Raw genomic sequence first — 25,121 nt, 5'->3', positions numbered from 1 at the left:
AAACCACAGAAGCTCAACAGGAGAAACTCAACCACAGAAGCTCACCTGAGACCAGATTAAAGGAATACAGGCCCTGCACACACCCTGATCCTTAACAGCCATCCTGCCCTTGAACCATTGCTATAAAACTCCTCACCAACCCTCCTGGGTTGGGACACACAGTTTCAAGGGCAATAGCCGGTTCTGTCCCCCTTTGCCTGGCCAAGCAATAAAGCTATTGGCATAGCCTTTGAGGATATGACATAAACTGGTTAGAACCATCTAGGTCCAAGATGGCGGAAGATTTGACTTCCAGTAGACCTTGAGCCTCATTATACACTCATTGCAATATTGATACATTAGCTAAATGACACACCCACAGGTGCCATGACAGTTCCAAGGCCCGACCATAAAAGGTCACAAAGTGGGCGGTGGCCCAATTCCTGGAAATCCCCACCCCTTCCTTCAAATAGTTGGAATAACCCTCCCACTCATTAGCCTATGAAGTTACCCAGCCCATAAAAACTAACCACCCCATATTTCGGGGCCATTCTCGCCTTTTGCGACAGACCTCATTCTGTCTATGGAATGTGTATCTCTTTAAATAAATCCACTTCTTACCTATCCCTTTGCCTCTTGCTGAATTCCTTCTGGGAGGAGACATAAAGAACCTGAGCTTCATTAAATCCTGAGACCAGGTGTGTGGTCTCAATTAAACGACAGTGGATTCTGGATTCGAGTCCCAGCCTGTGGGTTCAAGTCCCAATCTGAGTTTTGGTGGGTTTGAGTCCCGTCTGAGTTGTGCGGTTTCAGCTTCACCATCAGTCCTTTGCAGCTCTCCCATGTTGCATCGCCCCATTTTTCACATTTTTTGCTTACTCCTTTGTTCATATGGAGCACATCCTCCAGCAGCTTCCTGAGAAAAGTGAGTGGGAGGTTAATTTTTTGAGGCCTTTCGTGTCGAAAGTAACTTTTTTTCTACTCTCACATGAATTGGTGATCTGGCCTGGTAAAAAATTCTAGTCTGGAAATAGTTTTCTTTCAGAATTTTGAAGGCATTTATCCCTTGGTCTTCTGGCTTCTAGGAGTACTCTTGAGAAGCCTGAGGTCATTTTGATTTTAATCCTTTGTATAGGATATATCCCCTGTTCCCTCTAGAGTTTGTAGAATCTTCTCTTTGTCACATGTTTGACATTTCACAATGATGTGCTTTGGTGAGATTCTGGTTTTGATATATGGAATATTAGCCATAAAAAAGAATGAAACCTTGCCATTTGTGACAACATGGATGGACCTAGAAGGTATTATAAGAATATTAGCCATAAAAAAGAATGAAACCTTGCCATTTGTGACAACATGGATGGACCTAGAAGGTATTATAAGGGAAATAAGTCAGACAGAGAAAGACAAATACTGTATTATTTTGCTTATATGTGGAATCTAAAACAAAACAAAACAAATGAAAAAAACATAACAAAACAGAGTTATAGAAACAGAGAACAAACATGTGTTTGCCAGAGGGGGGAGGGGTAGGAGGTAGAAAGAAAGAGATGAGGGAGATTAAGAGGTACCAACTTCTAGCTGCAAAATAAACGAGTCGCAGGTATGAAGTGTACGGCGTGGGGAATACAGTCAATAACTGTGTAGTATCTTTGTATGGTGACACAGCATAACTAGATCTGTTTTGGTGATCAGTATGAAATGTATAGAAATATCAAATCACTATATTGTGTAACAAGAACTAACATAGTGTTAGTTAGGTAAATAAATACTAGGGATATAATGTACAGCATGAGAAACGTAATTAACACTGCTGTATGTTATATATGAAACTTACCGAGAGTGAATTCTAAGAGTTCTTATCACAAGAAAAATTTTTTTTTCTATTTCTTTAATTCTGTACCTATATGAGATGAAGGATGTTCACTAAACTATCGTGAGAATCACTTCATGACGTATGTAAACAAATCATTATTCTGTACACCTTAAACTTATACAGTGCTGTATGTCCACTAGATCTCAATAAAACTGGAAGAAAAAACAAACATGGGCTGGGGAGGGGGAACTGGATGAGGATAATCAGAAGGTACAAACTTCCAGGTATAAGGTAAATAAATACTAGGGATATAATGTACAGCATGAGAAACGTAATTAACACTGCTGTATGTTATATATGAAACTTACCGAGAGTGAATTCTAAGAGTTCTTATCACAAGAAAAATTTTTTTTTCTATTTCTTTAATTCTGTACCTATATGAGATGAAGGATGTTCACTAAACTATCGTGAGAATCACTTCATGACGTATGTAAACAAATCATTATTCTGTACACCTTAAACTTATACAGTGCTGTATGTCCACTAGATCTCAATAAAACTGGAAGAAAAAACAAACAAACAAACAACAACAACAAAAACTCAGTCCCATTCCCAGGTGATTCTAATGTGTAGCCAAGGCTGAGAATTATTGCCTCACAGATTCTGCAGAATTACCTGAACGAAATAGATGCTGATAGGTGGCTTTGTGTAGCCATCTGAAGACTCTAAAGTCTCCTCTCGCTTTTCAGGACTATTTCAAACCCAGATTCCTGGGACTTCCCTGGTGGTCCAGGGGTTAAGACCCTGTGCTCCCAATGCAAGCGGCACAGGTTCCATCCCGCACGCCGCGCATGGTGCAGTCAAAACAAAAACAAAAAAAACAAAACCCAGATTCCTCGTTGAGCTGTGCACCACTTCTGGCTTAGCTGGGCAGATGGAGCTGAGTCCCCTTAGACTCGCTGAGTCAGCCTATCCAGCCAGGGTGAATCCATCCCGCTTCCCCCTCTGTCAGCCTCCCCTGCAGCCTTCTCTACCCGCTTTCCCATGCTGCCTTAGAGCAACCTCATGGGGACTTTTTTCTTTTTCAGATATTGAAGCAGTGCCCAATCAAAGCAACTCCACTTCTCTTATGTTTGACTTCCCTATGTGACCTGAATCTGTTTTTCTAGCACAGACCAAGTAGACATTTTATACTTCCAATAACTTATTTATATTTCTTGTGATGGGGAAATTAAAAAGGGGAATACTTAAGACCCTGAGTAAAAGCTCTTTGAGAAGACAATATGAACCAGATCCCTCAAATTTTTTGCTCCAGAGTGTGAGATAGTAAACGAGCAAAACTCCAAGTATCCCCATGTTATCAGGTCATGTAGAGTAGAATGAACCCGGCCTGAACACACGGGGCACTCACAAAACAGCTCATCACGTGGGTGCTGCAAAGAGCCAGGCTGTTTCTCCATGAGTTCCCACCCTCCCAGAAAACAGTGGAGGCTGCTGGAATTGATAAAAGGAACTTGGTTAATGGCTTCACCTCAGGCATCTCACAGCATAATCATGCACTCTTTTGTGTTCTTTCTCCCTAAAGCCTAGAAGCTCTGAATAACACAAAAGAAGGATTTGTTCTTACTTCTGGGGGAAAAAGAAAAAAAACAGGACATATGTACAGGCACATAAAGGAATTACTTTATGTTGGAAACACAAATGAAACTTTAGAGAATAAAACTAGATGGGGGACTTCCCTGGTGGTCCAGTGGTTAGGATTCTGCGCTTTCACTGCCACGGCCTGGGTTCAATTCCTGGTCCGGAAACTGAGATCCCGCAAGCCGTGCAGCGCGGCCCAACAAACAAAATCTAGATGGGGCTGGGTTGTGACTTTCTGCGATCTTGAAAGCAGGTGGTGTTTTATTCTCTCCTCGTGGTCCCAGGGGAGCCAAGAACCAGTTCACCGGAGCAGAGTCACTGGTCACAGTTGGCCGGCTGCTGAGGCACAGATCAGGCCGGACACGCTGGGGAGCTGCCAAGAGGACTGGGATCCTCCCATGTCCCTGCTCCCCACCCAGTGCACGCGTGTCCCCGACACTGCATCCTCCTTCCTGCTTGCGCTGCCCATGCTGTGAATGGTGCTTTCTCAGCATCTCTATGTATAGCCTCACTGGCGGTGACCAGGTGCTTTTTATTTGACAGGGATCTCAATGTAAATTTCCGTTAACATGTAAACAGAGGTAGAATGAGACAGACGTTTAAAACGAGGATATCTTACAAAGCAAGAACAATGTCAGACCTGTTATTTATTCTGTGTCCAGGTCTTAATTTCTTTTTTTATTTTATTTTTTTATTTTTTTTGCGGTACGTGGGCCTCTCACTGCTGTGGCCTCTCCTGTTGCGGAACACAGGCTCCGGACACACAGGCCCAGCCGCTCCGCGGCATGCGGGATCCTCCCGGACCGGGGCACGAACCTGCGTCCCCCACATCGGCAGGCAGACCCTCAACCACTGCGCCACCAGGGAAGCCCCGGGTCTTAATTTCTAAAGGTTTTCCGTTAACATGTAAACAGAGGTAGAATGAGACAGACGTTTAAAACGAGGATATCTTACAAAGCAAGAACAATGTCAGACCTGTTATTTATTCTGTGTCCAGGTCTTAATTTCTTTTTTTATTTTATTTTTTTATTTTTTTTGCGGTACGTGGGCCTCTCACTGCTGTGGCCTCTCCTGTTGCGGAACACAGGCTCCGGACACACAGGCCCAGCCGCTCCGCGGCATGCGGGATCCTCCCGGACCGGGGCACGAACCTGCGTCCCCCACATCGGCAGGCAGACCCTCAACCACTGCGCCACCAGGGAAGCCCCGGGTCTTAATTTCTAAAGGTGACTGAGTGATGACAGAGAGAAGTCAGTGCCATCGTAAGAAAAATTGAATGGTACTTACCGTTCCCCTAGAAAAAAGAGGCAGGCCCCGCAACTCAGGGCCACAGGAGAAACGCCAGGTTTTGGTCAGGAGGCCGAAGATAAGAGCAAAGGGAGGGCCTGAGTCAAAGCCTCCAAGGGGGTTTCTGTGGGAAAGGCAGCAAGGAAGGGCAGAGGAAACAGTGTAGGATTGGCTAGTTTGCATAATTTCTGTGGGCTTTGGTCTTTAGACATGGTCTCTAGTTGCCTGGAATCTGGCCTTGGGATAATTTAGGGCCGGGGAAAGATTGGCTCCACGTGCGTGAATTAGGTAAAGGTGGTGGTTGAGGAATATGGGCTTGGATTGGCTGCTGTGTGTGTGAAAGGCATGCTCCCCGCTGAGCCGTTTGCTTTCTCAAAGAACTGCTAGCCCTGGGGGGAGCAGTCTTTCTCTGGCCAGCAAGCTTTTTAAGATGTCAAAACGTCATAAAATACAGAAAATAGAAAACATGATTAATACACTATTCAAAACAGCCCACTGCAGACCAGCAGCATCCCCAGCATCACTGGGGAGCTTGTTGGAAATACAGATGAAGAGTGACCAGTGCGCAAGAAGCATGCAATGAGGGTTTGTGAATGAATAAGCCTGTAGAGGTGGTTCTCAAAGTGTAGTCCTTTGACCTACAGCATCACAATCCCCTCCCTTATTTAAATGCAATTTCTGGGTCCTCAGTCCTGGCCTATTAAATCGGAATTTCCAGGGATGGGAGCCAAGCAATTGCATTAGAGAAATGTATCGATTGATGGATTAGGTAATATTCATGAACTTCACAATTCAAGATACGAGAGGGTATATTATGAAAATTTTCTTCCCATTCCTGTCCTCTAGCCACTCAACTCCCCTATCCAGAAGCAACTAATTTTACCAGTTCTTGTCTATTTTCTCAGAGATATGTTATACATATGAATAAATATTCATACAATATTCTCATGCTTTAACAATTCCCCCACAGCCAGAGGCACACTATACACACCTTAATGCAAATTATTTCTATTTAAATATAATTTACATAAAATGCTTACATACACTTTAAAGAATAATAAAATGCACACCCATCCACTTATCTCTCAGGTAAAGAACTAGAACCTCACTGCTGCTAGGGGAATCCCCAAGGAGCTTCTCCTGCATTACCGCCAGGAGGATCGTGGACTGAATTTTTGTATTAACCACTCTTCTGCTTTGCTTTTTACTTTTACAAACCATGTGTGTATCCCTAGATGATACATCATTGAGTTGGGCCTGCCTTTGAACTTTATATCAATGAAGTCATTTTGTAACCATCATTCACTGAGTTGTTCCTTTTACTCAATATTGCTTTTGAGAAACAAACAGCTTGATGCCTATAGCTGTAATGTATTTATTTTCACTGCTGTCTGGGATTCCATTTTGTATGTATGTGACACAGTTTACTTATTAATTCCACTGATGACGGACATTTGGATTGTCCAGACTTTGCTACTATGAGCAATGCTGTTACGGCCATTGTGGTACAGGCCTCCTGTTCCGCGTGTCAAGTTTCTGGAGCTGTGCTGTCCAGTACAGTGGCCACTAGCCATATGTGGTTGCTAGGCACCTAAAATACAGCAAGTCCAAGTGCTGCAAGTCTAAGACTACTCACTGAAGACCTGGTATGAAAAAAATTCTAAATACTTCATTAATAATGTTTTATATCTATTACATGTTGAAATGATTTAAAAATTTTGGATATATTGGGCTGAATTAAAATGTTATTAATTTCAGCTGATTCTTTTTACTTTTTAAATGAGCTATTAGACAATTTTAAATTACATACATGGCTTGCATTTATTTCTGCAGGACAGTGCTCATCAATAGGGTATTTCTCTTGTAAAATTGCTGGATTTAATACTGGGTGATGCCAAAGTGTTTTGTAAAGTAATTCTAACCATTGCACTTTCACTGGTGATGTATGAATTCTCCTCTTGCCACATACCCCATCATTGTCAGGATTTAAATGTTTTGCCGATCTGGTGTGTGTGAAATGTTATGACATTGTGGTTAGCGTATGCATTCCCCTGATCCCTAAAGGTGTGGAACATTTTGTCATGTTCATTTACGGTTTTCCTTCTCAGCTCTTTTTCATTTTTTATTGCAGTGCATCTCTTTTTCTTTTTGATGGATAGAAATTATTTTGGGTGCTAATCCTCAATCATTTCTGTGTCATGCAATTATCTTTTTTTGTTTCTAACATTTTTTTCACTCTTTTTGATGTAAACTTTTGGGTTTTTTTTTTCTGGCTGCGCCACGCAGCTTACAAAATCTCAGTTCCCCGAACAGGGATTGAACCCAGGCCACGGTAGCTTTAGGTAATATTCATGAACTTCACAATTCAAGATACGAGAGGGTATATTATGAAAATTTTCTTCCCATTCCTGTCCTCTAGCCACTCAACTCCCCTATCCAGAAGCAACTAATTTTACCAGTTCTTGTCTATTTTCTCAGAGATATGTTATACATATGAATAAATATTCATACAATATTCTCATGCTTTAACAATTCCCCCACAGCCAGAGGCACACTATACACACCTTAATGCAAATTATTTCTATTTAAATATAATTTACATAAAATGCTTACATACACTTTAAAGAATAATAAAATGCACACCCATCCACTTATCTCTCAGGTAAAGAACTAGAACCTCACTGCTGCTAGGGGAATCCCCAAGGAGCTTCTCCTGCATTACCGCCAGGAGGATCGTGGACTGAATTTTTGTATTAACCACTCTTCTGCTTTGCTTTTTACTTTTACAAACCATGTGTGTATCCCTAGATGATACATCATTGAGTTGGGCCTGCCTTTGAACTTTATATCAATGAAGTCATTTTGTAACCATCATTCACTGAGTTGTTCCTTTTACTCAATATTGCTTTTGAGAAACAAACAGCTTGATGCCTATAGCTGTAATGTATTTATTTTCACTGCTGTCTGGGATTCCATTTTGTATGTATGTGACACAGTTTACTTATTAATTCCACTGATGACGGACATTTGGATTGTCCAGACTTTGCTACTATGAGCAATGCTGTTACGGCCATTGTGGTACAGGCCTCCTGTTCCGCGTGTCAAGTTTCTGGAGCTGTGCTGTCCAGTACAGTGGCCACTAGCCATATGTGGTTGCTAGGCACCTAAAATACAGCAAGTCCAAGTGCTGCAAGTCTAAGACTACTCACTGAAGACCTGGTATGAAAAAAATTCTAAATACTTCATTAATAATGTTTTATATCTATTACATGTTGAAATGATTTAAAAAATTTGGATATATTGGGCTGAATTAAAATGTTATTAAAATTAATTTCAGCTGATTCTTTTTACTTTTTAAATGAGCTATTAGACAATTTTAAATTACATACATGGCTTGCATTTATTTCTGCAGGACAGTGCTCATCAATAGGGTATTTCTCTTGTAAAATTGCTGGATTTAATACTGGGTGATGCCAAAGTGTTTTGTAAAGTAATTCTAACCATTGCACTTTCACTGGTGATGTATGAATTCTCCTCTTGCCACATACCCCATCATTGTCAGGATTTAAATGTTTTGCCGATCTGGTGTGTGTGAAATGTTATGACATTGTGGTTAGCGTATGCATTCCCCTGATCCCTAAAGGTGTGGAACATTTTGTCATGTTCATTTACGGTTTTCCTTCTCAGCTCTTTTTCATTTTTTATTGCAGTGCATCTCTTTTTCTTTTTGATGGATAGAAATTATTTTGGGTGCTAATCCTCAATCATTTCTGTGTCATGCAATTATCTTTTTTTGTTTCTAACATTTTTTTCACTCTTTTTGATGTAAACTTTTGGGTTTTTTTTTTCTGGCTGCGCCACGCAGCTTACAAAATCTCAGTTCCCCGAACAGGGATTGAACCCAGGCCACGGTAGCGAAAGCGCCGAAGACTAACCCTAGACCACCAGGGAACTCCCTAAACTTTTGATTTTGAAGCAATCTCAAATTTACAGAAAAGTTGCAGTCTCAAATGTACAGATACTGCAAATAACTCATTTTTCCCTAAACCATTTGAAAGTTGCCAACATGATGTTTCATTATTTTTGAATACTGTAGTGTGAGGTTTTTACAAACAAGGACGTTCTCCTACACAGCCACAATACAACCATCGAAATGGTTATCAAGGAAACGCTGTCTGGCAGCATTTCATCCAGTTTTTCCATGTCATCTGAGGGTGAGATAGGCTGTAGTGGGCTTATGCCATCTGAGTAAGAACGAAAAGCCCTGAGAGCTTTTTAAAATACATTTCGTTGTTGCTACAGTTTACAAATGCAATTAACATATATTTTTCATAAACATCAGATGCATAAAATAGGTAAATCATAAACCTTAGTCTGTGAAACACATCATTAGTCCATTTGTGGCCTTCCTCTATTATTTATTTTTAAAATACAATGAACACTTGTGAACCCACACCAAACTCAAATATCACCAATAACTGACAGCTACCTGTGTGTTCTCCTATTCCATCCTCTGCTTTCCTCCCAACAATTACCCTGTACGCCTCAGGGTGTACTCCTTACCTTAGCGATGTATGCTTTTTGCCTATTTTAAAAATCATCAACTTGTCCTCTCCGGACCTTCTTTTACCTTCTTCATATCTTCATGTATCTTCTCTATTTCTACTGCTTTCAGTAGCCCTTCCATATCTTTTGTGATTCATAAGGCTGTAGAAGAAAAGTTTATTTTTCTGTTCTTAGTGCTTTTGGATGATTTCCAAGAGGAAAAGGGAACTGATGACTTAATGGAGTCATGTTCAAACTAGAAGTTGCATTTTTGAAAATCTCCTTAAGTGATTCTGATGTCAATTGAAAATGAGAGCCAATTTTGTGAAGATGATCCAGAGAAAGGTCATGTATATTGGGTCAGAAGCAGGGTGGAAGGGGAGCGGGTGGATAGCTCCACTTTGAGGTCAGTACAAGAGCAGAGCTCAAGGGAGCCTAGAGCTGACCTGACCTGGCATATGGCACAGCTTGAAATACCCAAAAACGTCTCCTCCACAGATTCAAAAAAATCCTGTGTTAGGCTACTCCTTTGCCTTAGGGCATCAAAGCCTATGTTAGTAGTCATCATTTAGAACTGTGTTGTCCAACCTGGTAGCCACTGGCCCCCACATGGCTATTGAGCAGCGTGGCTAGTTTGACGTGAGCTGTGTTGTGATTCTAAAATACATAGACTTAGTATTAAAAGAAGGCGGTAAAATATCTCAATTTTTATACTGGTTACATATTGAAATAACATTTTAGATGTATTGGGCTAAATAAAATATACTACAAAAATTAATCTCACCTTTTTCTTTTTCAATGTGGCTAATAGAAAATTTTAAATCAAAGTTGTAGCTCATGTTATATTTCTGTTGGACAGCACTGGTCTAGAAAGCCTCTGAACACAGAACTCCAAACAGGTACAATTTCCAACGGGACTGGGAGTGAGTATATCGGAGACGGTGGACAGGTAGTGAGCAGTGCCAAAATTAAAGTGGGCCTAGGTGACCCTGAAGGGGTGGTTTGTTCAGCCAGGTGGTAAGTGAGGGCATTAAAGCCTGGCTGTTGGAGATGACAAAACATGTAAATCACTGAATCCTGGAATTTCATGATGAAACAACGCTTTCAGGTTCATCTGGTCCCGTAAATGATGGGAAGGAAATCCCTGGACTCAGCATCTGAATGTGTGTGTTCTAGTCTTACCTCCACCATTTACTGGCTGGGAGGTCTTGGACAAATCATTTAATCTCTTTTCTTGTACGTATAATGGGGGCGATAAAATCTGCTTGACCTTTCTTGGAGGGTTATTTCAGGTTTTTTAACTTATTCAAAAGCCCACTTAAAATTCTGAAGCATTGTACAAATATAAGATATTAAAAAGACATTGCCTACGTCACAATCCTGCTCAGTCCAGCTCAGCCAAGAGTTGTTGATAATTCTCAAAGTGGACAGATACTTTCTAGATAATTTGGCACTGAACATATCAGCGCCTTTGTGCTCATATCTCTACAGAGAAGCAATTCCTTTCTTCAGTTTTCATATGACTAACAAAAGACTTGGACCCAGACTGCAGTGTAATAACGATTCCTATTTTTAAAAATGAGAAAAAAGGGGCTTCCCCGGTGGCGCAGTGGTTGGGAGTCCGCCTGCCGATGCGGGGGGCGCGGGCTCGTGCCCCGGTCCGGGAGGATCCCACGTGCCGCGTAGCGGCTGGGCCCGTGAGCCACGGCCGCTGAGCCTTCGCGTCTGGAGCCTGTGCTCCGCAACGGGAGAGGCCCCAACAGTGAGAGGCCCGCGTACTGGAAAAAAAAAAAAAAAAAATCTTGAGGTTAAATTAAACTTTTTAGTGAAATGTTGTGGAAGGGCTCCCTTCCACTAGCCATTGTTACCAAAGTGCCTTGCCATGCAATCTCGGGCAGCCCCTTCATTCTATAGGCCGTGCAGTAGATGTCTGGGCTGTGTGTGGCTATTTCTGGTATTGTTCTTCTCCTGTCCCACCAGGCAGGCTACAGAGTCGCAGCAATAGCCCTTGATTGTCCTGCCATATTTCCTTCCTGGAGGAAATGGGGTTTTACTTGTTACTTCCTATCCTGTAAGTCAACCCTTCATTATTTTTCCTGAAGCCCCGCGGATAAATAAATGAACGAATCAACAACCAGCTAACCCATCAGGATCTGAAGGCAACCCCATCATAACAACTGGCGTCTGTAGGAAGCACAGCAGTTCATAACATGCTTTCACATATATAATTTATTTTTATCTTCAAAACAAAGTCATAGGGCATCACTACCATGGCCTCATTTTACAGATGAGCCCAACTAAGGCTCACAGAAGTTAAAGGAGTTACCCACGATAATCATCCTTGGCTGTTCTTGAGAAATGGAGAGCAGTGGCCAGCCTTCACACATGACAACATGGTGGAAGCAACCCCGTGTCTATAACCACAGACTAGTTCTGGGAGGGAGGTGAGAAGCCACCGCAATGAGAAGCCCGTGCACCACGACAAAGAGTAGCCCCCCCTCACAGCAACTAGAGAAAGCCCGCACACAGCAACAAAGACCCAACACACCCCAAAATAAATAAATAAATACATGAATAAATAGTACCCGAAAAGGATATGACTTTAAGTCTCTGTCATCAATGACTACAACTCTGTTATCAGATCAGTCTAAGGGGCGGGAGGACACTGGGGTTAGGAAATAGAGAGGCAGCAGAAAGAAAACTGGAAAATTTACTGGACTTGCCAGAGGCCTTTGACTCTTGTCTCAGACCTGGACATCACTGTGCCACAATAATGAGTCCCCCGACTGTGGCCCCCACTGGGCCCCAAACTATGAGTGACAGCGACCAGAACCTGGATTGGAGAGTCTTCTGACAATTATGATTTTAAAAAAAAAGAAGCTTGAGTTTTCAATTTACTATATTTGCCAGCCATTTACATTATTTGGGGAAATTTTGAGGCCACTCTTGACACATGCAAAGTTTAAAAATTTCTTTGGCAGCACTCATATCTGCCATGAGTCACCCAGCCTGACAGGGAAATCTGTAATTATGGCTGAGACTAACAAGCAAGCAAATGACACCTCTTTCTTTATTGCCCTTGTCAATATGAAAATGGTTGATGAATCGGGTCTTAAATTTAAGACCTGGGTTTATATATGATAAAGGTCTTCTACTCTTCACCAATTGCAAGATAGAGAGGAAAACCAGAGAAAATTAACTTTGAAAGCCACCTTAAACACAGGATGACTTGCATGGCACTTGGGTTTTGGGTTTTTTTTAATTTTATTTATTTTGGGGTCTCCATTGCTGCGTGAGGGCTTTCTCTAGTTGTGGCGAGTGGGGGCTACTCTTTGTTACGGCGCGCAGCCTTCTTATTGCGGAGCACGGGCTCTAGGCATGCGGGCTTCAGTAGTTGCGGCACATGGGCTCAGCAGCTGTGGCTCATGGGCTCTAGAGCGCAGGCTCAGTAGTTGTGGTGCGCGGGCCTAGTTGCTCTGCGGCATGTGGGATCTTCCTAGACCAGGGATCGAACCAGGCCCTTGCGTTGGCAGGCAGATTCATAACCACTGTGCCACGAGGGAAGCCCCGCACTTGTGGTTTGGATGAGAACAGAAACGCAGTGCAAGTTTCCACACCTCTCCACTCAACCTCCCATACTTATTCCCTCTTCTGGATCAGGATGCACTTGACTCACCAACTCCAGTAGATGGCTGGAGCCAGAGGAGACCTCAGCGATCATCTGCTCTCATCCAACTTTTTGACTCTATAAGTGGGAAAATGATGTCTACACTGGTGGTTACCCGCAGCTGGTTAGTGGCAGATCTGAGACTGTGAGCCAGGTCTCTAGACTTCCAGGCCAGGGATCTTCCTGCCATACCCTGCTTTTGGAAGACTGATCGAAGCAAGCTGTCTGTCTGGAACCGGCGTACATCTTGGCTTAAGGTCTGCTGCTGAGCCCATTTAGATGTGAGGAGTGACTAGAGTCCTCACCTCTAGTGCCAGGAACCCCAAATGTATCATGACTCACCAGAGGCTACCAGACAATTGCTAGATTGTAAATTCTGAGAGGCAGGTAACTGATTGGAAGGGGCAGGAGGTCAGGGGTCTGGTCACAGAGTTCCATTTGTACAGCAAGGACATTGCTTGCATATAGATTGTATTTTTATTTTGGGAAGCCTGGAGACCGATGGAGATTATAGCAGGTGACAAGGTCCCCTCAATCCCCTCCTGACAATATCAGTACAACTCACGTGCATAGTCATTTCTGGCATCCCTAGGAAGAGATGGAGAATCACTAAGTAATTACTTTCAAATGTCAAAAATTACTAAGATCCTCACATGATAGTACTTGTACTTAACCACCCATTGGGTCAGTAGATTGTAGTCATTAAGAATTAGGTTTTAGGGAATGTAAATTGGTGCAGCCACTATGGAAAACAGTATGGAGGTTCCTCAAAAACTAAAAATAAAATTGCCATATGAGCCAGCAATCCCACTCCTGGGCATATAGCCAGAGAAAACTAAAATTCAAAAAGATACATGCACCCTGGGGCTTCCCTGGTGACGCAGTGGTTGAGAGTTCGCCTGCCGATGCAGGGGACACGGGTTCGTGCCCCAGTCCGGGAAGATACCACATGCTGCGGAGCAGCTGGGCCCGTGAGCCATGGCCACTGAGCCTGCGCGTCCGGAGCCTGTGCTCCGCAACGGGAGAGGCCACAACAGTGAGAGGCCTGCGTACCACAAAAAAAAAAAAAAAAAAAAAATTACATGCACCCCAATGTTCACTTGCAGCACTATTCACAATAGCCAAGACATGGAAACAACCTCAATGTCCACTGACAGATGAATGGATAAAAAAGCTGTGGTACATGTATACAATGGAATACTATGCAGCCATAAAAAAGAATGAAATGAAGCCATTTGCAGCAACATGGATGGACCTAGAAATGATCATACTAAGTGAAGTAAGTCAGAAAGTGAAAGATTCACTTATATGTGGAGTCTAAAATGTGACACAAGGAATTCCCTGGTGGTCCAGGGGTTAGGACTCTGTGCTTTCTCTGCTGAAGGTGGGGGTCCAGTCCCTGCTTGGGGAACTAAGATGCTGCAAGCTGCCAAAATAAGTAAGTAAATAAATAAAATATGACACAAATGAACTTACCTATGAAACAGAAACAGACTCACAGACATAGAGAACAGACTGGTGGTTGCCAAGGGGGGAAGGTGCTGGGGGAGGGACGGTTGGGGTGAGCAGATGTAAGCTTTTATATATATGATGGATAAACAACAAGGTCCTACTGTAGAGCACAGGGAACTATATTCAATATCCTGTGATAAACCATAATGGAAAAGAATATATATATATGTATAGCTGAATCACTTTGCTGTACAGCGGAAGTTAACACATTGTAAATCAACTATACTTCAATAAAATAAAAATTTTACAAAAGAGCTAGGCTTTAGAGTGCAACCAATTTGGGTTCAGACCTAGGCTGTACTCCTTACTACTATTCTACCAGGCCTACCGTGCAAGCTCAATGCATGTTAGCTACCATTGTTATCAACAGAGAAGATATAAAGTGACAAAAAGCCACTGTGGATTCATATTCATCTGTATTTAAAAATTACAACAGCATCTACCTGAATGACTGGTAAATATCTATGACTGGAGTTATTTATTCAGGCCACAGACAATGTTTTGTGTGCAAATTAATTGATTTGAACCTGTTACAGTAATCACTCTGCTGGGTCATGGGTCCATGGTGCTAGTACCTCTGATGTTGTAGAAGAGCGTGGGTTTTGGAATCTCACAGTCCAGGGTCAAATCCCAGCTTTGCCATGTCCTACCTGTGCCATCTTTGACAAGTTGCTTAACTTCTCTGAGTCTCAGTGTCCTCATCTCTAAAATAAATGATAATACCTCCCTCACAAGGTTGTTGGGAAGATCAAGTGATACAATGTCCACAGCAACCTAATGGACGATGGGTGTCAAATAGATGTTCATTTGTAGTCTCACAACTTGGGCAAAGCTTCATAATCCACATCACTTTGAAAACCATTACTTAAATTGCAGCGGACAGGGACTTCCCTGGTGGCGCAGGGGTAAAGAATCCGCCTGCCAATTCAGGGGACACGGGTTTGAGCCCTGGTCCAGGAAGATCCCACGTGCTGCGGAGCAACTAAGCCCGTGCGACACAACTACTGAGCCTGCGCTCTGGGGCTCGTAAGCCACAACTACTGAGCCCGCGTGCCACAACTACTGAAGCCCGCGCGCCTAAAGCCCATGCTCCGCAACAAGAGAAGCCACCGCAATGATAAGCCCGCACACTGCAACAAACAGTAGCCCCCGCTCGCCGCAACGAGAGAAAGCCCGCACGCAGCAGCGAAGACCCAACGCAGCCATAAATAAATTAATAAATATATTAACTAAATAAATAAATCGCAGAGAGCCTGGACATTAAGACCTTCATACCTGGAAGGACTTGTAGCCCTACTATCTGAAAACAGGGAGAAGAATAAAGTAAGCTCCACATTCAACAGTCCTTTCTATGTTTTATTATTTCTTTTATTCTCTAGAAGCATCTAAGGACAGCTTCAGGCTCTACCTAGTATCTTTCACCTAACTTAATTCTTGGTCCACTTCTCCTTCTCCCTTTCTTGAACTTTCTCCTTACCCTTAGCCTGGAAGCCCCACATAAGCCCCTGCACTGGGAGGGCCATGAGCTCTGTGTCAGAGTGCTGTTGCCAGTGTCACTGGTGGAAGCCCAGGTGTTCCTGAGGGCTACCCTGGAGCAGCTGGACCCATGCCAAACCCCTTCTTACAGAGCGGCACTGACCGTGGCGTTGATGGTGGTGGTGGAACAGGTCCTGATAGTCGAAGCAGGGTCATCAGTGGCTCAGGACATACCCACCCTTCTTCCCTGGAATGCAAGGCTGGAGGCCACTTAAAAGGGCAGGCTGCTCTGCAAACAGGAAGGCAGTCCGGGCAGAAGTGAGTGCAGTGGGGGAGAGCAGAGATCAGCTTCTGGAGGGCATGTTCTCCTAGAAGGTGTGGTTTACCCATCGCCAGGGAGCTGGGAAAGTCACTTGACTCCGGGCCTCTGTCTTCCCTGTCTCCTGCTCAGTCTCCCTCACATCTCTGTTCACTTGGTGGATAAGTGGAAGGACGTGTACAGTCATGTTAATTTCTCACACTGCTGGTAGGACCCGTGTCAGATTCCCTCCTCCCCTCTGGGAAATGCGCTTTGCCTATTTGGAAAATACCTCTTCCACTTCCTGTTTCTGGAGCTGCACAATGTGCTCCGTCTCTTCCTTTAGACAGAAGTTTGAAGACAGTCCATCCTTGAAGAAATTTTCCTCCTTGGCCAAATCCTTTTTTCCCATTTCCTCAGGAAGTTTGGGAAACTGGCACCCATGTTCCCAGTCCCTGGCTTCGCACTGACCTCCCAAGAGCAGGCAGACACTCTTGGATCTGCTTGTCAGAGGCAGAAGTGGAGCAAGGAGCCAAGGTCACCCATTGAGATCACGTGACATGTTGCTATGGGAATCATGTGAGAGTGGAATGAAGAACAAAGAACAGAAGGCTCAGCGTTGCAGGCAAACAACCAATCCAGGAAGGGCAGCTGCTAGTATTTCCTGTTTATTTATCTTTTTTAGACTAAGTATCTGTTTCTTGTTCTCAAATTTAGAAGCTGTTTGCCTAGCACAATTTTAGATACCCAGAAACAGTCCGTCAAATATATGCTTCCAGTACACCTTGGGGGTTCATTAGATTAATTAATAGTGGTTAATATATGCTTTGAAATCCTTTTATTAAAAGGGCCACCTAAATCCCAAGTACCATTATAATCAGGCCTAATGAGGTCAGTGGTTTAAAGAGGGTTTTAAAGCATATATAAAGCTCCTCCCAGATCAGTGGTACAGCATGAAGGTGAGAAGAGGCAGGTGAGTCTGCATGCTGGCATTTAAAAGCTCCTCCACAGCGGGAGAGCCACACTGAAGGCAGCAGGTTGAAGCCAGGTGCTCGGAGATCTGCTAATGGATTCTCAAACTTAAACCTATGTTTTAGGAATAAGGCCACCACTTTGTAAAATCCTGACAGGTTGCTGGCTGAGTTTGGAATACCTTCTGGTGAGCCATTCTGGGGGTCTTGGGGAGGGGCTTGGGGAGGATTAAGCCTATGGCTTTGCCGTTGGTTGAGTGATGTTCATGACAGCAACTCCGAGCAGTATTTTCTCGCAGGCTTCATGTAAATGATCATTGTACCCCGCAGGCACTTCTAGGGGCTCACGCTCCTTCACGCTTTCAATGAACCCTCGCCTGCGTTCCCGCCTGTACCATGGCTGCTATGGTGCCATCATGACCATGGAGACCTCTGCTGCTACCTGTGATATCACCAGGGTGATTGCCGGCAGTGAGTGTGAAGCCAGGCAAGCATTTGGCTAGCCCCCTTTCATCATTTTCAGATTCTTTCTTAGGAAGGAGCTTAATCCTGAGAAGTTCATTATTATAGTAGTAATATCAAAATTAAAAATGAGAGAAAACCAGAATCCTGACGCCCTCATCAAGCTGCTTCTTTTCACTTTCCCTTCATCCTTTCCAAACCTGGTCGAGAGGTGTTTATTTCTACATATTGAAATGACTGCTTAAATAAAATATCAAATTCTGGCTTTGTTTTTTCGTTTGTTGTTGTGTCGACTTCAGGTTACAGCGTGAGCAATTTAAGCAACGCTCTCTGTACGTCCTCTCTCGTGTAATTCTGTTCCGAAGTCTTCTCCATGTTGTCTCAGTATTAGCATATCAGAGCTGGAAGCAACTACAAGGTCAATCTTATCCTACCTTCCCAATTGACAGATCAGACAACTGAGGCTCAGCAAGGAAGAGAGACTTCCTGAGGGCCCAGGGCTAGGTAGTGTCAGAACCAAACTCAAACATAGGTTGGCTGACTTCTAGTCCAAGACTTTTCCCAATGCACCAGATGTGGCAGAAAAGAGAACAAGAAAGAAAGCAGAAGTGGTATCCATCTGGGGCTGGGGACCTTTCTGGGTTTATGCGATCAGAGACCAAAAAATGTCCTAAGGGGCTTCCCTGGTGGCGCAGTGGTTGAGAGTCCGCCTGCCGATGCAGGGGACACGGGTTCGTGCCCCGGTCCGGGAAGATCCCACATGCCGCGGAGCGGCTAGGCCTGTGAGCCATGGCCGCTGAGCCTGCGCGTCCGGAGCCTGTGCTCCGCAACGGGAGAGGCCACAGCAGTGAGAGGCCCGCGTACCGCAAAAAAAAAAAAAAAAAGTTCCTAAAATGGTTGTCCCAAGCCTGTGGGCCACAGTCAGACCTGTGGCTAACGTATTAAACTTTGAAAAAGGGGTCTCTTCTGGAGTGGAGGAAACAGTTTATTTTCTATTGGTGTAGGCATCCATGGTTTTGAAATGTTTGCTGAGATGGATTTGAAGGTCTTCAAGTCTTACAAATTCTAATCAAAGAAGTCAGGCACTGCATGGACCCTGCTCTCACTGCAGCTATCATTTCCAGAGAAAGCCACGGCGGAACCATCCGGCAAGACGGCTGGGACCACAAAGGACTTAAATTTGGCCTGATGCAGGTACTCAGCTAGAAACTTTCAATCAGCCCCACTTCATCCTTCCTCACAGAAGCTAACCCAAACTGGAAATCTATCTGCATTTATCCTAGGCTTCAAAACACAGGTACTTGCATAATTTCCACTGGGATTTCTGTAACATGTCAAGATATACCAGTTATTGGATATCTTTTTTTAAGTATCTTATGAGTTTTGTAATTACAATTTGCAATTAATATTATGCAATGTACTTAAATTGAGAAAATCTTATAAAGGGTACTATTACAGGTATCCCTTTGAGGTTCATGAAATAGTAAATTTAATCTGTGTAGATCAAAACATTATAATGAAACCCTACTTGAACCAACTTGTCCTTTAGGCAAATTGGAGGAAGGGGACCCAAATTATCAGGATATTTGCTTCCAGGTTTTCCCCTATTCTATTCTATTCTATTCTATTCCATGCCACACGGCTTGAGGGATCTTAGTTCCCCCACTAGGGATTGAACCCAGGCCCCAGCAGTGAAAGCACGGAGTCCCAACCACTGGACCGCCAGGGAACTCCCCCAGGCTTTATTTTAAATTGTCTGAGAAACCGAGACTTCTAGCCTTCCAATTATTTTTGACTGCAAATATCTAGACTTTGGGTGCTCATTATTTGTTTTGAAACAACTTTTTTATTTTTTTTGAGTGCTTAACTAAAACTATGCTACACCCACTTCTCCCAAATCTTACTGTATTTCTCTGATTCTCTTTTCTGTGAAAGGACTTGTAGAATTGATTCTGTGGGAATAAAGAAAAGGGATAAGGCCAGTGTCTATGACCTTGAACATAAGGAGGAGAAATCAGGACAGCAGAAAAATGTGTTGCTCCATCCAGATGTTGACATTCTTATCTGAATTTTCTAGCTTGATAAAAAAAAATCCATCAACCTGTTGGTACCTGGGACAGCAAAGAACACCTTTTGCAGGCTGTTGGGATTCTCACAGACAGAATTAAGGTAAACCAGAAAAAATTCCCCACGTGGAGTGTGGCTCAATACCTCAAAGGTAGGCCAGTGCTTTGTTTAGAAGAGCAGTGAGTGAGAGCCCAGAAGGCCGGGTGTACCTTGGGCCTCCCTGGGCCTGTGCCCATAGGGTCAGCAGTGGGCCTGGGAGGACCCCTAGTGTTCTCTGAAGCACTGAGCTCCTTGGAGTGTTCTTCATGCCCAGTTTCCATTCCCCTTCTGCCAGATGTTGGGGGTTCTTGTTACATCTCATTGGTTATTGAGCCATTGAGTGATACCTTGAGAGTTAGTGTGATTGTTTAAAAGAATATGTTTGCCTTCCTCTGATGGGTTTTCTTTCCCTGGTTCAAGCAGCTTTTACCCACTTTCTGAATTTTTTGAACACATTTTCACTCTCTGAGCATCCTCAGTGACACCAGGGCTTTAGGTACCATGATGTGTCCAGGTGGAAATCCCTGCTAGGCTGATCACAGACCCCTTCAGGTTCAGCACCTCCCAGACTGAACTAACTCACCAGCCTCTCACTATAAACTTGCTTTTTCTTCTGTATTTTCTGCCTCTGTGAAAGGCACTATAACACACCCAGTCATCCCAGCCAGAGAAAAACATATTTTTTTCTTAGGTTCTCTGGTTCCTTCTCCCTTCACATCCAGCCATACCAATTCTTATTAAGTCTGCCTCCTATAGGCCCATGGTATGTATATACCTCTCTCCTTTTATGGCCTTAATTTCAAATAAACAGTTTTACATTTTATGGCCTTAATTTCAAATAAACAGTTTCTATTTTCTATTTCAAGGTTCTTGAAGGCAGGGATCAGGACCAGGGGTCTTTATCTCTAGACATCCGAGCAGAGCACAGTTATGGTAAACACATGAGTAACTACTGAAGATTAACCTTCTAGGGGATAATACACATATGCTCAAACACGCATATCGCACACATACACCTACAAAGGAATGAGCATGTCTTGAGCATCATTGCGCACTGTGCGCTCAGTGTGGCACACATCCTGGTCCACAGTAGGTGCTTAAAACATTTTATTGAATGAATGAATGAGTGAATAAAGGAGTGAGTTCTTGAATGACTGAGAGAATGTTACAAGCAGTTTTAGACTGAAGATTTACTGGGGATCTAGTTTTGCCAGGCCTGCACGAAATAAGAAGCAAATCTGACTTTTGCAGCAAGAAAAACAAAAGTCTTCAGAAAAAGAGAGAGAGAAGGAAAGCAATCTGGAAGTTTTTCAGTGATTCTTGAGGAAATGGATCCTTTCAGGAGGAGAGGAAGGGGGGAAAGAGGATCTGGGACTGTCTGCTTTGGAAGATTTCCCTGGAGGGCTGACATCCCGGGAATGCTCATATCTTATTTCTGCTGAAAGTTAATCTTTCAATCTGAACCTCTGGTTTCATTTCAGGTGGTTTCTCAGCCTTCAAGTCAGGAACTGAAGCCACTGCCACCCCCGCAGACATAGACTGACGTCATCAGTGATATTATAGCTCGAGCTAAATTCTGTAAGAGACACGGCTTCTAGGCAAAGCTCTGTGGGTGGGCCAGGTTGGCAGGTGCTTAGATGGCCCCTCTTTGAGGGTTTGATATGGTTGTGTTGTACCCAACACTGGCAAAGGAATGGTCGCACTTACGACAGAAAATTCATTTCTCACTTTTCTTCATGCAAATAAGCATAAAAAAGGAAAATCCACCCAGTTCACATTACGGTTCCCATGAAATATGCATAAACATAATTATTGTGCAGTAAATGTAAATGTCATAGTAAGTGACATATTCTTACCATATTCTTAAGAATAAGTCCACATATTGTAGCAAGGCCTCATTTTAGTCCATGATTTCTTTTCTTTACTTTTTTTTTTTTTCTTGGTTATACCACATGGCATGCGGGATCTTAGTTCCCCAACCAGGGATCAAACCCATACCCCCCTGCAGTGGAAGCGTGGAGTCTTAACCACTGGACTTCCAGGGAAGTCCTAGCCCATGATTTCAATGCCCACCTACTCCCTGTCTTACCAGAATTGCTAACAAGAAGAGAGCCTGACCTGAGCCTCTGTCCTTTTCCTAGTATCTGCTCAAGCTACTAGGGCTTTGCTTGTGAGGAATGCCTGACTCCCAAGCCGGTCAACCTGGGAGGCCATGGAGAAACCAGGCTGGAATTCTAGCTCCCTGGGTGCCTGAGAGCCAACTGTGGTGAAGCTGATCTTCCTCAAGGGATGTACACGGTGTCCCTCAGGCCCACACCTACCTCTTGTGTCTTCTTCCTCTTGTTTGCTGAAGATCCAGGGACTGGCTTCTTTTCTTCCCTTTTCAGTAGTTGCTGCCACACAATCTTCCAAGAGGTCCATTCTCCACCAAACATGGCTGAAGATAAGCATATAGGAGCCAATTTTGTTATTGTTCTTTAGGTGTAAGTAAAATTAACCAGTTCTGGAAATTTTAAGCAGTAAAAGGAAATTACTGAAAGGCTATCAAAAGGCTCCCAGAGCCAATGAAAGGCTCAAGGACAAGAAGAGTAACCAGGAGGCTCTGGGGTCTGGGTAGCAGGAAGCAGTTGACCATACTTTATAGCATCCCTACTGCATGAATGAATTAGCACTCTCACTGCGTAAATGGACTCCAACGACCTTTTCTCCCATCCTTTCATCATTCTGCTTCACTTTTATAGTTCCAGGAGAGACTGATGGACTTACCTTGGATCATATACATACCCACAGGCTGGCTGCTTTGCTTTTTGGTCTTGCCCAGACCACCCACAATGGAGAAGAGACATTCTTCCAGAAGGAAACCCGATGCGGTTTGTGGCTTTACTTCCATACTCAGAAGAAAACAAATAATATGTTGGAATGTAAGGCTCTCAAAGTCCCTGCCGATGTGGCCCCTGCTGGGCCTTTAGCTCCCTTCAGAGATGTTCAATAAATGTTTCTACACATCACTTCTTTTTCTGAGGAGGAATCAAAATCATACCCACCTACCTCTGAGCCCCCTTGGAGAAAGCCAAGTAAACCCTTCTCTGCTCAATGACCTCTCAAGCCTACCCAGGCAGAACTGGGACCCCTGTGTTTCACTGGGCAGAGCCTATGGTCAGCTGGTAAGGCAGCCCTGCAGCATGTAGACCAGCATCTTTTATGATTGGTTGAGGACCATGCTGTACCAGTTAAATACTTTGATTATTATCTCTGCATGTGGGCAATCCAGGACATTCTTTAGATGTTCACTTTGCTCAAGAATGATTTCTTCTGTGGGAGAAATCACAGCATGTACTCCATCTAATTGCCAACTCCTTCAATGTCACTACGAAAGCAAAAAGTACACCCAGGTGAGCTAATTTCCGAATAATTTGAAAAACAAGAAATAGTACGGTGACTCATACTCTGAATCTATTCCCCCAGTATTCTTTCTATGACTGAGATACCAGATGTTCTAGAGGAGAGTCAGTATTTAAGGTGTCTTAGTTTGGTTCCCGTAGAAGCAGACCCTGAAACAACTTCAGGTGCAGGTGGTTTATTTGAGAGGTTCAGGGAATGCTGATATGAAGTGGCTGGGGGATACAGGGAAGGGAAGAAAGCCAATAAAATGTGTGTCGTCAAGCCGGCTACCACAGTGGGCACTGGAGCTCAATCCTCCAAGCAAACGCTGAGGGATTGTGCAAAACGCACTGCAGAATTATTATACACAAGGGCCAAGAAGCTGGGGTATTTATACATCAACTTCTAAGAGCCATTGACTGGGGTATCTGCCTGTTGGGAGGAGAGCAGCTTAATTCTTTGCTCCTCTGGTCTTCCATGCAAATAGGTGGCACACTTTTCAGAACTTCCAAGGGAATGAGACCGTTGACACCGAGATGCAGATCCTGGCAGATGGAAATCAGCTGAGCATCCTGAAATGTCTAGGGATGTAGGAAGGCCCCTGCTTGGGGGTGAGGTGCAGAGCCTCTCTTTTCTCCACTCTTCAAAACACTTCTCTTCCCTCCCTCTAGCCTAATACCCCTTAATAACTTCACGCTTTTAAAAACAAATACCTGGAACAGAGGCTGACCTCAGTCAAAGGAACACAAAGGAAGGCCTGGCCAATGAGGGAGAGAAAACGCAAAAAACAAAACACAAATTAAAGTCTCAAAGGAATTATCATGCCACGTGGACATTCCTGCTGCTTGGGTTCACTCAGTAGGTTCCTCAAAAAAGCTATGCTGTTTACTTTTAGTAAGATGAAAAGTTAAAACTTGGATGAAGCTTTGAAAATGTGAAGGGCAGAAAGGGATGGGAGCGGCGTGGTTTCTGATTGTGGCTTTGAGCTTGAAGCACCTGCCTGACCCCCAGGCTCTGGCGTCCTGAGATGAGCTGCACACAGGGAGCGAGTGGAGTCTGGGTATGGACGGTTTGCTGCTCATTTCTGTTCCACCTGCTTGTCTTTCTTTGCTGGTTGTCTGGGGGTGAATGCCTACTTGACTGACAAGCTCTAATTTAAGAGCAGCAAAGAGTAGCAACCCCTCTCCATTGCTAAGGCTCTGCCATGGGCTTGGCGTCCCCTCCCGCTGCCTCCATTTCCCAGCCTTCTGTCACTACTTCCTGTCTCTTTCCCGCACTGGATTCTAAAATGAAGACAAAGATGTTTTACAAAGTGAACTCTTAGGTAAGTTATCGTTATTATGTGTTATTTCAAACTTAAGGAATTGGAGCCAGAGAATCTGGATTAGCATTTTCACAAGTAAAGAACAAAAATTCCATATCACTTACATCTTTGAGGATTGTTTGAAGTTCTCTCTAAAGAGAAGAGTCCCCTGCTCAGGTGTCCTTTGAGCTTTGTGTCCACGGATCTAAAATAAAAATGATCGGATAGAACAATGTGTTTCAACATGTGTCCTTATACTTTATGAAAGTTATAAAAGCATAATAATTAGGTTAAATTTGATGATGTACACACATTTTTAATTTGATTTTCTTGCAAGAATATAATGAACTGATCTTGGGGTGGTCCTGGATTCTAGAATGCTTTGTCAGAGTATCTTAGGGGAAGAAGATACAACTTAAACGCAATACAGTTCTGAAGGTATTGTTGTGGGGTTTATGGGTGAAGAAAACACAGCTTTCCTTACAGCTGCTCAACACCATGGTGCTTACAAAGACTTTCCCCTAGGTGCAGTACGTGGGTTGTTTTAGTTTTTTTTTTTTTTTTTTTTGTGGTACGCGGGCCTCTCACTGTTGTGGCCTCTCCCGTTGCGGAGCACAGGCTCTGGACGCGCAGGCTCAGCGGCCATGGCTCACGGGCCCAGCCGCTCCGCGGCACGT

At 43.6% G+C, this 25,121-nt stretch overlaps 1 protein-coding gene across 1 annotated transcript; it reads left to right on the top strand.

Annotated features, from left to right (window-relative positions):
- The first annotated feature begins 16,053 nt into the window (after positions 1-16,053).
- On the top strand, positions 16,054-21,358 carry LYG2 (lysozyme g2). Its single transcript, XM_024743969.1, is given in 8 exon segments — positions 16,054-16,241; positions 16,642-16,727; positions 17,523-17,663; positions 18,659-18,715; positions 18,718-18,852; positions 19,738-19,872; positions 21,242-21,299; positions 21,301-21,358. Coding segments are annotated over 8 exon segments (858 nt in total).
- The last annotated feature ends 3,763 nt before the right edge of the window (positions 21,359-25,121 follow it).

Source organism: Neophocaena asiaeorientalis, unplaced genomic scaffold (assembly GCF_003031525.2).
Source record: "Neophocaena asiaeorientalis asiaeorientalis breed wild unplaced genomic scaffold, Neophocaena_asiaeorientalis_V1.1 scaffold114, whole genome shotgun sequence".
Taxonomy (NCBI): Eukaryota; Metazoa; Chordata; class Mammalia; order Artiodactyla; family Phocoenidae; genus Neophocaena; species Neophocaena asiaeorientalis.
Note: the sequence above shows the minus strand (reverse complement) of the source record. Positions and strands in the feature narration are given on the sequence as shown.